General features: G+C 45.9%; 1 protein-coding gene and 2 pseudogenes across 2 annotated transcripts; 1 reads left to right on the top strand and 2 right to left on the bottom strand.

Annotated features, from left to right (window-relative positions):
* Window positions 1-459: 459 nt before the first annotated feature.
* Window positions 460-1758, bottom strand: LOC114617915 (annotated as a pseudogene).
* Window positions 1751-3847, bottom strand: LOC114617916 (annotated as a pseudogene). Its single transcript, XR_003710891.1, has 2 exons — window positions 3749-3847; window positions 1751-2584 (listed from the first exon to the last, which is right to left on the bottom strand). The product of XR_003710891.1 is annotated as an RNA-binding protein 8A pseudogene (transcript).
* Window positions 3848-5947: 2100 nt separating this feature from the next.
* Window positions 5948-11794, top strand: Pfn2 (profilin 2). The gene is made up of 3 exons (XM_028763563.1): window positions 5948-6167; window positions 8149-8341; window positions 10154-11794. The coding sequence occupies exons 1-3, from the start codon at window positions 6036-6038 to the stop codon at window positions 10249-10251; spliced, it is 423 nt and encodes a 140-aa protein (XP_028619396.1). The 5' UTR covers window positions 5948-6035; the 3' UTR covers window positions 10252-11794.
* The last annotated feature ends 513 nt before the right edge of the window (window positions 11795-12307 follow it).

Here is a 12307-nt window from a genome sequence, read left to right as displayed (position 1 = left end):
TGGAACTACGAAATTAGTGGTGATTAAGAAAAGACCAGCATCACTGAGGTGAAATCTTCTGGGAAGTTTTTTCTGAGAACACAAACAGGCTGTGTTCCAGAGATAGCAAAGGTTGTACTTCATGCTGCAGCTGGACTTGGTAATGTGTAAGAGTCACCCAGGTGGAACTGGTTTTGAAGGCATGAAGGGATCGTGAAGAGCAGCTGAAGCTTGGCACTGTGAGAGGCCTTGGAAGGTCATTGATGAAGGTGCGGCCTCATTAGCAGTTGATGGCCCAGGACTGAAGGGGTCATGCAAAAGAGTTGAGGCTTGGCATCCCCTAGGAGAGGCTATTGGTGAAGCCCAGTTGCAGTAGAAGACAGCAGTGTTTTGGAGATGCCAGTACAATAAGATGGTCACCAAGAACAGCAACAGTAGTGAGTACAGGCACCTAGAGCCTAGAAGACAAGGTGTGTGCTACAAGGGCAGAGTGGAGAAGTGACCCAAGCCCTTGGAGGAGCCCAGAAGGTCATGAGTGAATCCCAGATATCGGATATTAGTTTGATTTTTTTTTTAATAATGCAGGCACTCCAGCTCCAACATGTGGATTTTTTTTTTTTATTGTAAAAGGGAAGAGCAGTAATGACAACATCAGGTCAGGGAATAGCAACTACCATCCTCCCAGAGTGCTCTGGCATGGTCACCTGGAGCCCTGGAGACATGGGTGAACACTGGGGAGAGCCAAGGTCATGCCCACTGTTGGATGCTCACCGGATGGTGTACTTGTCCCATTTCTTCTCTGGGTCATAGGGCTCCCAGCGACTGGCAGGAAAAATGTGCTTGTTCTTCTCATACCAGCTCCTCAGTACCACTTTGCCTGCATGTGACTCATCCTTCTCCACGGTGGCATCACTGAGCAGTCGTACATCATCATGAACATCAAAGTTGAAGAGTGGTCCACTTTTCCCTCGTGCCTTGGTAACAATGAAGTCATAGAAGCTGTGATGGTGGGGGATGATTAAATCTTCCTTGATGTACATGAGCTGTTCCACCCCTGCTGACCTGAGCTCACTGAAGTCTTTCCGCAAGATCTCTAGTGCTTTCTGCAGGAACTGCTGCATCGTGTTGCCTTTCTTCATTTTAACTGTGTGCCGGTGCCCAGAGCCATCCCAGTAACTAAAGGTGATTTCAATCTCTTCACTCTTGATTTTTTCCTGCTTGGCTTCCCACTCCTGGCGTAGCTCTTCCCGAAGCCGATTCTCCTCCTCCTCCCGGTCCCGGTCAGGCAAGAAGCTTGTGTCCACATCAGGGTTCTTCCCCAATTTCTTCTTCTTTGTGGTGATCTCTTTCCTCTCCAGTTCCTCCTCATACACGGCCATCTCGTCTTCCTCCAAGGTGAAGGACAGGCTAGAGATCTTCCGCTTGGCCTCCTTCTTGCGCTCCTTCTCGCGAAGCTTCTCTAGTTTCAGCTGTAGCTCCTTTGACTGCTCCTTTTTTACCAGCAGCTTCTCTCGCTCCTTCACCAGTGCCTCTTGTTTGGCCTTCATGTCATTCAGGGTCACAAGACCAACAGTACTGGACTTGAGCTCTGCTTCCACAGCATCATAGTGTGCTGAAAACTTCTTGTCAATGTTAGATTTCATTATGTTCTCCTCTGCAATCCTCTGCTTCATCTGCTCCATTTGCTCACGCTGCTTCTCCCTCTTCTTCATTAGGTGCATGGCGCGTCCTGCCTCGCTTGCAGCGCCCTTGTACTGAGCCATGGTGGCGGCGGCGGTTTCAGCGGAGGCGGCAGCAGTGACGACAGGCAACTGACTTTGGCTTGGAGAAGTCCCGGAGGCGACCTTGATTTTTTTTTTAATTTTTTTTTATTTTATTTTTTTTGTAGAAAACAAAATGGAACATTTATTTTTTTTTCTTAAACTCAAAGCAATACCAAGTAGACAGGGTAAGAAATTAAATATAAACACAAGGTCCGCTCTAGCCCTGGTTATCCAAGACAGCATAACCAAATGGACTCATAGAGAGACCACATGGTCAACAGAGGATTTATCAACGACGTCTCCGATCTGGACTCCTGCTTCGTCTTCGGCCTCCTCTCCTCTTGCCCTTTGGTGGACCACGAACAAAACACCAGTCAACACTGATTGGTTGCCCCATCAAGTCTTGACCGTTTAGTCCCTCCATGGCAGCCTGAGCCTCTTTGTATGTTTCATATTCAACTAGAGTATACCCCTTCAAATATCCTGTGCGCCTGTCCAAATTAGGGTGGATATTTTTTATTTCTCCATATTCAGCGAATTTGTCATGGATATCTTCTTCAGTGGCTTCTTCATGGACTCCAGTGACAAAGAGAATCCAACCTTCAACAGAGCGCTGTGGTCCAGGTTCATCGCCATCCTGCTCCACACTGTCATAATCCTCCCGCATCCGCGCTCGGGACCCCTCTTCGGAGCCAAAACCGCGGCCCTTCCGTTTCTTCGCTTTTTCTTTTAATTTGTGGATGCTTTCGTCTCCATCCTCATCCATGGCGAAATCCTCGCCCCCCGCCTCGTGAAGATCTAGCACGTCTGCCATCTTGCTTCTCTCTTGATTTTGTTTTTGACTGTGAAGGAAGAAAGTATTTTAGTAGAGCCCATAGTTAAGAGATTTTGAATTGTAAAAAGGCTTTGAATTTTTAAAGAGATTGGATATTTTAAAGACAATAAAATTTTAATATGTAAGAATTTGTAAAGACTGTGGGACTTTTAAAGTTATTTAGAACTTGGGGATGAATAAAAAAGGGTTGAGGTGTAATAGTGGTGTTTGTGTCAAGTTGACAAGGGGTCAATTGTACTGGCGCTGGTTTTGTGTGTCAACTTGACACAAGCTGCAGTTATCACAGAGAAAGGAGCCTCACTTAAGGAAATGCCTCCATGAGATCCAGCTGTAAGGCATTTTCTCAATTAGTGATCAAGGATGGGAGGGCCATTGTGGGTGGTGCCATCCCTGGGCTGGTAGTCTTGGGCTCTATAAGAAAGCAAGCTGAGCAAGCCAGGGGAAGCAAGCCAGTAAGTAACATCCCTCCATGCATGGCCTCTGCATCAGCTCCTGCTTCCTGACCTGCTTGAGTTCCAGTCCTGACTTCCTTTGGTGATGAAGAGCAATGTGGAAATGTAAGCTGAATAAACCCTTGCCTCACCAACTTGCTTCCTGGCCATGACGTTTGTACAGGAATAGAAACTCTGACTGAGACATGTGCTCAAACGTAAGAGAGTTCCTCCTGAGCCTGCCTTCCTAGTGCTGGGATTAAAGATGTGACACCACACCCTGCCCCATCGTTAATTTTTAAGAAAGATTTACTTTATGCATATAGGTACTTTGTCTGCATGCATATATATGTATAGCACCTGCATGCTTGGTGCCATGGATCTCCTGGAACTGGAGTTACAGACAGTTGTGACCTGCCAAGTGGGTGCTGAGAATTGAACCTGGGACCTATAGAGGAGCACCCAGTCCTAACCACTGAACCATTTCTCCACCCCACCTTTACTTTTAAATATGATAATAGTTAAGAAATAAGAATTAAAATGGTTGTGACAAACAGGCAGAATGATAAGTAGGAGTGAGGGAGATTAAATTAAGTGGGGACAGAATGGTCTAAGTGGACGGATTCCTAAATAAGGAGCAGAATTCTCTATCTTCCAAACACGAGGACAAATACCGTCCCAACTTGGCAGCTGACTAATTGCTGTTGGCCCTACTCTAATTTCTATGGTCTTAGTCCTACCTGTGGTGTGTATCCAGTTGTTCTGCAGCTCCGGTCCACGGGTCAGGGAGCAAGAGACAGAGTGGGGACAGGGGCGGGAAGAATGGAGACAAGACGAAGTCTGCCTGCTGGAGACGGAGTCTGCCGAGTCTGCTGCTGGAGACGAAGTCTGCGTCTGTCTGCTCTGTCTAGTCTAGTCTGTATGCTCTGAGTCTGCTCTGAGTCAGTCTGTCTGGAGACGAAGTCTGTCTTCTCCGACTAGTCTGTCTGCTCTCTGCCTCTGACTGCTGCTGACTGCCTCTGACTGCTCCTTTTATATCCCTCCTGAGTCTCTCAAGTGCTGGGATTAAAGGCGTGTGCTACCACCGTCTGGCCTTGACTGAAAGGATCAAGATAATTATCAGAGTGTGCGCAGCTGTTGTAGGCTGTTGGAAACAAGTCTCTTGTCAGGATACATGGCTCAAGATGGCTGCAAAGATAATAGCCGCCCTCGGCTCAGAGTCGGCTCCCAACAGTGGTGGTTTGAATGAGAATGGTCTCCAAAGGCTCATAAATTTGAATGCTTAGTCATCAGTGATACTACATGGGAAGGATCAGGAGGTGTGGCCTTGTTGGAGGAAGTATGTCACTGTGGGTGGGCTTTGAGGTTTTAAAAGACCAAAATCAGGACCAGTGGTCCTCTCTTTTTATTGCTTTGGGATCCAGATATAGAACTCTCAGCTATGTCTCTGTATCATGTCAGCCTGTATACTCTCAGGCGTGATGATAATGGACTAAACCTCTGAAACTGTAAGCCAGCCCCAATGGGGAAAAGGGATGCCATCTGAAATGTAAAAAAAAAAATATCCAATAAAAAAATAAGAGTTGCTGTGGTCATGGTGTCTCTTCATAGTAATCAGAATGCTAAGACATTAGTTTTATTTTTTTAAAAGTCCAATAAATGTTCAGTGGTGCTATTATAAAATTGTCAATGTACTCCACAACTTTAAAACTGACAATAGTTTGCAATCTATTGCAGCTTTCTTTCCCTTAATAGGCAGGTCAGGTTTGTCTAGACCCAGCACATAAAGTTAACAAAGATGTAGGAGAATGTTTAGAGACCCTTAAACCATTTTCCACCCTGTCATATACTGTCTTCCTCAGATGTACATTCTGAAATATTTTCACCATCTCTCACCCTATGGGCCTCAAACCCTTTGGGGTCATATATTAGATATCATGATTATGATTCATAACTAACAAAAATTACAGTTATGAAATAGCAGCAAAATAATTTTATGGTTGGGGGTCACCACAACATGAGAAACATTAAGAGGTCTCAGCACTAGGAAGTTTCAGAACCACTGGTCTAGTTCAATGAATCCTTTTCTAACTCGATTATTCTTTGTATTTCATGGATGTAGTTAACGCACAGTAACTTTTCCAGTTACCAAGTGCACATAGGGTCTGTTTTGTTTAAAATTTCTAGACGATTGAGCTCCACGTAATTAGGGGCACCCAGTTCAGGGCAGAAGCTCCACGGAACCTGGAGTTCCTTTACTCAAAGGAGGCAACAAAGAGCACAGAGCTGCGCTCTGATGCCACCGCTCTGATTGCAGGAGAGTGCAGGCACAGCTGGCCCAGGTCTTCCAAGAGACACCTCCCCAAGTGTGGGCAACCCGCACTGGCCGCTCCCACTACAAAGAGTAAACCCTCCGCATCCCGTCACCAGGGCAACCCTGCCACCCGACACTGATGCCATCAATCCCGCATCCAGAGCGGGCGCTTGAGGAGTGAGCACCGTGGCCGCCGGGGACCCAGAGCTCCGGCACTCCGCGGCGCCCCCTCAAGCTGCCTCTCCACATAGCCTATGGTGGGGCTCCGCCGCCGCGCCCCAGCCGCGCGCCGGCTCGCCTCCCGCACGTGTGGGCCGTGATTGTCTCCGGCGGTATCCCTCCGCGTCCCCCTGCCTCAGCTCCCCGCCCTCCCGGGGACCCTCGCCGGCTGCGCTGCGGAAGGATCGCACGCACGCGCGCGCACAGCCCGCTGGCCGCGGAGAGCCGAGGGAGCTGCGCTGTGAGTCGGCCGTCGCCAGCCCCGCTGCCAGCGTCGCTCCGCCGCCGGCTCCTGAGCCCCGCGGCCGTGGCCGCCCGGCGCTCCCCGCTGCGGGTCCTGTCCCCGCCCGCCGCAGTTCCCCGGAGAGGGGCGGTCGGTGCCTGCGCAGAGCCGCCTCCTCCCCGCCCCCGCCCCGCCTCCACCGCCGCCGCCGCCGCCGCCGCTGCTGCGCCTCTGCTCCTGCCGTCCCCGCTGCAGTGCGAAGGGCTCGAAGATGGCCGGTTGGCAGAGCTACGTGGATAACCTGATGTGCGATGGCTGCTGCCAGGAGGCCGCCATTGTCGGCTACTGCGACGCCAAATACGTCTGGGCAGCCACGGCCGGGGGTGTCTTCCAGAGCATCACGGTGAGGCCCGGGGGCGCCGAGCCGGCAGGTGTGCGGCGGGCCTCTGAGGAAGGGGACGCCCGTCCGCGAGGAAGGGGGATGCGGCTAGGGCTGGAGGGCAGGGTACCGCCGGCTGAGGAAGGCGATGCAGCCGGGTCCCCGATGCCGGCCGCTGAGCCTGGGGATGCTGCCCGAGGCCGCGCGGGGGCGGGGCGGCCGGACTCGTCGCCCCGGCGGCGCCCCGGCTTGCAGCTGCCAGGGTGGAGGAGGGGACGTCTCCCCCGGAGGCCCCTCGGCGTTTGGGGAGCCCCGCAGGCTGCAGTGCGGGTTCCCGGGTGTGGGCGGGGGTCCTGGGCGGCAGGCTGGCCCTGGCTCTGGCTCAGCGGTGAGCGCGGGATGTGGGAGGCGGTGGTGGCCGGATCCCGGGAATTAATAGAGTGACTTTGCGTAGGCTTGTGGGTGTCCAGGCCTCCCAGGCTGGAGAGAAAGGTACGCGGACCACGTAGGTGGAATCGTGAATCTACTTCAAGCTTGTGGCTCTATAGTTTTTTTTTTCCTCCAAGATGGCGAACTGCCATTGATTCCTCTTCTCCACCTATAGAGATTCATCGATATACTGTTATCCCCAGTTACGCAACATAGCTCTAAAAAGGGGATGGTTTAAGGGTGATTTTTTAAAAAAAATCTGGGGAGTCGCTGGTGGGGGGTGACACTTCTCCAAGTCACTCCCTCTTTAGTGATGGTAGTGAAAGAACTAATACCGATTTATGCTTCTCATTGCCTCATTTTCAGTGTGACCTGATGGCTTTTGATTCGGTATCCACACATTTGGAGAATATGCGTCAGGCAGCCTCCAACACTGCTTATTGTTATGCCCGTTTCTATGCGATGCTCTTCTTTAAAATTTTGGCACCAGTATCAAGTACAAGACCAGTCCCTTAATTTCTTAGCTCCTCACTCCCACACCCTTCCCATCACATAGCAGAATTCAAGTCCCATATCACAGGTGCTCAGCATTTTACTACTTAACGTGGTTTAACATATTAGTGTGGATTCAGACCGTGATCGGAGTGCTTTACGATCTCCTGTCCCCATGTGGGAGACCACAATTCCTGTAGCGAATTGACATTTGGTGATGAACTTTTTTTTTCTGCAGTCTTGTCTTTGTGTGTGAGTTCCCGCTGTCTGGCTTAAGAAGATTGCGGGAGTATGCTTGGAAATGGCTGGGGCCTGCTATGACTCTGCAGTTCTGATGGGGGCGACGCCTTCCTTCTTATTCATGGAATGTTAGAATGAACGTATTCTCTTTTTCCGGTTCTGGTGGCTACCTCACTTTCTTTACCAATGCCCCTTCATTTTCTCTCTGATCTTACGATTGCTTGCTGCAGTGCTGTAGACAGAATCCACTCTGCATTCGTCCAGAAGGAAGGCTGGTTATTGAATGAAAGGGCAAGGCAAGTTGGAGAGAAGAGAGTGGTGGCTAGAAAAATAGGAGGGAAATACAAATTTGGAAATGTCCCATGGTCTGTGGTGATTGAGGTTTATACCACCAGGGAATATTTCAAGCTGCCTGAAGCAGAGGAGTGAGCAGGTTTATCTGGGTAGACTTTTACCCAACTTTAAATTTGATGCAACATGACTAATGTGGCTGAATATGATAGGCAAGCTGTTATAAGAGCTTATAGCTAAATCTTTACAGTTACATAAGCACCTTCAAGTAGCACCTGACTTTGATACAGTGTATAAATAACTCATTTTCAGTTTATACCCAGCGTCAGCTTCCAACTATCGAGGGAGACTCTTTGTATGCTTGGTATATACCGGCTTTTAGTTAGCAGATCTCACTGTTCATTGCAGAAACAAACCAATGTGTAAATCATGTAACCATGTAGGAGGAATAGGTAATAATAAAAACAGCTATCTTGATTTTACATCAGTACATAGTTTGTTGTATCAAATTCTGATTAACTGTAATTTTTTCTTCTTTGTTTTGGGTGGCCAGCCAGTAGAAATAGATATGATTGTAGGAAAAGACCGGGAAGGTTTCTTTACCAACGGTTTGACTCTTGGAGCAAAGAAGTGTTCTGTGATCAGAGATAGCCTATATGTTGATGGTGACTGCACAATGGACATCCGGACAAAGAGTCAAGGTGGGGAGCCGACTTACAATGTTGCCGTTGGCAGAGCTGGGAGAGGTAAGCAGGCTTGGTTTTTTTGTGTGTGTGTCTGTGTGCCTAAAAGTTGCATGCCATATTACAACCTGGGTTTCTTTAAGAGTTTAAATTAAAAATTAGTTCATAATGGCTATTAAGGTGGTTTTGGTGAACTGCTCAGCACTGAAAGCACTGCTTTCAGCCCGTCTGCTTTAGAGTGGTGCATATGCAGCCTCACTCCTCACCCTGTCTACTCTGAGTTACGACAGCTTTAGTAAACTTAGCAATGAAAACTGCCTCTTAAACAGTCCAACGTGAAACAGTGCTGTGGTATATATGATTGCTAAGCTGTCCCAGTCACTTAGTTATGTTTTTCTAATTAGTCTTTACTTGTAGATCTTTCCTTTGATGTTTGCTTAGATTTGAAATCAATTCCCTGCTCATCATAAAAAGAAAAAGAAAAGAAAAAAAATCACGTTGTTTTATTTTTCTGCCAGGAACATTTCTGAGGAAGAGAAACAGGCTAGAGTTTTAGAGTACATGTTCCATTTACTAGGATACTAACAAAGAATGAGATTTCAGTTTGAAAAGTAGGAAACTACATGCAGTTTAAGTACTTGGCCCACAAACTCTGGTACCAGTTTCTAGTCTTGGTAATAAAAATTCTGGTTCCAGTATGGCATAAGGAAATCTAATATTTCATAGAGAATATTTGACATTGAAGTTTACACTGACATCTCACTGACACACTACATTTCTGTATTAACTTGTGTAACTGCCTCATTTGGCAAAATTAGCACACAGAACAGTTGTACAGTGTAAAATATATGAGCCTACAGTGAGTTATAATTTAATGCTGTGGGTGTCTGAGGTGTGATTTGTTTCTGAAACAAATCACATAAAACAAGATAACTTTAAAACAGACAAATCTTAAGCTTTAGCTGCTTCCAGGTACATAAGATGCTGGGGTTGTGATGGCAGAGTGCTTAGTACAGAAGAGCCATGACTGAGGTTCTATTTCCAGCACCCACACGGCTGCTCACAACTGTGTAGGTATAGTCCCAGGGGCTCTGATGCCCTCTTCTGGCCCCCAAGGAGGACACCAGGCACACATGCAGTATATAGATATGCACAAACACAAATATGCATTTTAAAAAAACCCAACACTCAAAGCCAAATGAAATGAAACTTTTTACCATAGACCACTGCTGACATCTAGTGGCAGTGAGTATATTTGACACACACCTGCATATATAGTTGAGTTCAGACCAATACAAATTAGGCACTAGGAATAGTAAACAAGTTTTGTGATTATTCAGCTGGAAACAATTAGCAAAGGGAAGTATCTATATAAGACAGATACCACTAATGTAGAGTTTTCTGACTGGCAGTAATATTTCTGTTTAAATTTGGTTTTCATTTTCCTCTGGAAGTAATAGACATGTTAACTCATTTACAGTCACACATGTAAGATGCACGTTGCATTAGGGAGAATTTGTATGAAAAATATCAAAGTTTTTAAAGTATATTTTGGGAGACAAATAGGATGGTATCAGCCAGAATATTCTCCCCTAGGATACAAGGTAAACCATCGCTTTCCTCCTAGCTCTCGTAACAATCCCTTTATGGAACTTAGCTGTTGTACAGTGGGGTCTCCTACGTGCATCCAATAGTGTGCTGGGTTTAGTATATTTACTAGCTGGAAGGCTCTCCATTCTGGAGACAGAATGGATTTCAGTGTTTAACGGTTCATGGAAAACTAACTTAATGTTAACTTATTAATCTATCTGCTTAAACTTATGTGATTTCTTGATTAACACTTCTTTTGAAACACTTTTCTCCTTTTTCTTTCAGTCTTGGTCTTTGTAATGGGAAAAGAAGGGGTCCATGGAGGCGGATTGAATAAGAAGGCATACTCAATGGCAAAATACTTGAGAGACTCTGGGTTCTAGCTGCTAGGCAGACTGTTAAGTATTAGGGGAAAATTGCTCTTAAATTTTCCTAGTTATAAGCTTAAGTCTTAATTCTGGAAATTTTATTAGCAATGCAGGGTGATGGGATATGAACCTGTGTCTCCTTTGTATCCCTCTGTTGGTGGGGAAAGGTGTCTTTCTTTCTGCCCCTTCCCCTTAAATAATTCTGTTCATTTTTGTTTTGTTTCCTTGTGTACTCCAGCATTGGTTATAGTCATGGGAAAGGAAGGTGTCCACGCAGGCACAATTAACAGGAAAACATATGAACTCGCTTTATACCTGAAGAGGTCTGATGTGTAAGCAGCCTCTCCCCATCTACCTATCAACTGTCTTCATCACCACCCTAATTACGGTCACAGTGCTACCAGATTGTAGATGGTAGCTAGTATTTCCTTCCTTATTTTTTAATGTCATGATTCCCAAAGGGTCATTTGTATGTTACCCACTGTGTGTAACCAACCTTTATCTGGCATCATAATTGCAGCACAATAATGATTTGCATGATATCTTGAATTGGGGGAAGGGGGCATGCCAAGTTGGGCATCACTTCGTCTTAGCAATTAGTGGAATACTGATTACTAAAATAAGTTAATATTAAGCAAGGTGCCGGTGTACAATCTCTCATTTGATCAGTGTCTTTTCAGCACTTTGAGCATTTACTTGGCTCATTTAGTCTTCCTTTTGTAGCGCATGGTTGGGAGGAAAACGTGCATGCATCTGTACTTCACACCTTTCCCATCCCCTCCCTTCGAACATGAGGTGTTTGGTTTGCTTCCATTATCGTTTGTGTAGTGCCTGGTTTATTTAACCTAATTAATACCTCCTCTGTTGATGAGCTATTGAGAGTTGCAGTGATTTACTTTGAGTACGGTGGTTGTACTTGGGACAGACAGACTGTTCGTAGTGTCTGTAGGACATGAAATGTGCAACTTGGAGAGCAACGGCACTTCCTCCCATGACCTTACTACAGTAACATACCGATCAAATTCCCAGGGACATTGTCATTGCAGGAGCTCACAGTCTCGTTGTCTTTTCTTTGCACACCAGCTGTACTCTTGAGTAAAATGTAAAAGGCTGCCATTACGGATATTAGGTATCCCAACATAACCATCTGGAGTGTGTCCAGTTTATTTTTCATAGGACCAATTTTTATTTGCAGCTTAGGTTTTTATATGAAGTTGCATTATTGTGGACTTGGCTGTCTTGTGATGTATTTTTTTCATATGTATCCTGTGCCATACTATTGTTAAAATGAACTGTTGCTATTGTGAGATGGATTTTCCTTCGAATGGCACTACTTTAGGGACATTCTAGTATTTGCTTCTATTGTTTGGGCATTGTGGATAATGTACAGATTTAAAAACAAATCTTGTTGCTGATTTGTCCATTTCTTTCCCTGCACTTTGTTACATCTGGGATACAGTCTAACTCATCTGATTTAATATGCATTTAAAAAAATGCCATAACTATTAAACACCTTGTTTACAGACAGATGAAATAAATTTATTCCAACCAAATACTCTATTGGACTCCTGTTTTTATTATAAATTATAAATTTTTGGCTTTGTTGGGTGGGGCGGGAGGTATTTGCTGTGTAGTCTTTGTTGGCCTTAAACTCAAAATACTCCTGTCTAAGCCTTCATATGCAGCTATAGCTAGCTGACAAGGGACTGTGAGGAAAAGACCAAACTCATCTGCAAACATGAAAGCACCTATACATTTCTTTTCACTAAGCTTTGGTCTACTAAATGTGGCTTTTGTGCCTTCATTCTATGATCATCCTCAGACTTAACATGAAGAAAACTAACCTGCTAGGGAATGAATACATTATCTTGGCCTCTTGATGAGAACTCAATCTCATAAGCACTAAGAGGCCCCAGTGGCAAGAAGAGTTTCTGTGGGCTCCATTATGGAGGGTTCTTCTGGACTGAAGAACAGTGACTATAGATTCGCAGTCTGATGTCAGCCAGTGAGTCTCATAAAAGACCAGAAGCCATTCAAATCTTAGTATCAGGAGAATCCAATACTTCTGCAT

Source organism: Grammomys surdaster, unplaced genomic scaffold (genome assembly GCF_004785775.1).
Source record: "Grammomys surdaster isolate TR1022 unplaced genomic scaffold, NIH_TR_1.0 139, whole genome shotgun sequence".
NCBI classification, from domain to species: Eukaryota; Metazoa; Chordata; class Mammalia; order Rodentia; family Muridae; genus Grammomys; species Grammomys surdaster.
The sequence above is the reverse complement of the archived record's forward strand: the minus strand, read 5'-3'. Positions and strand labels throughout refer to the sequence as shown.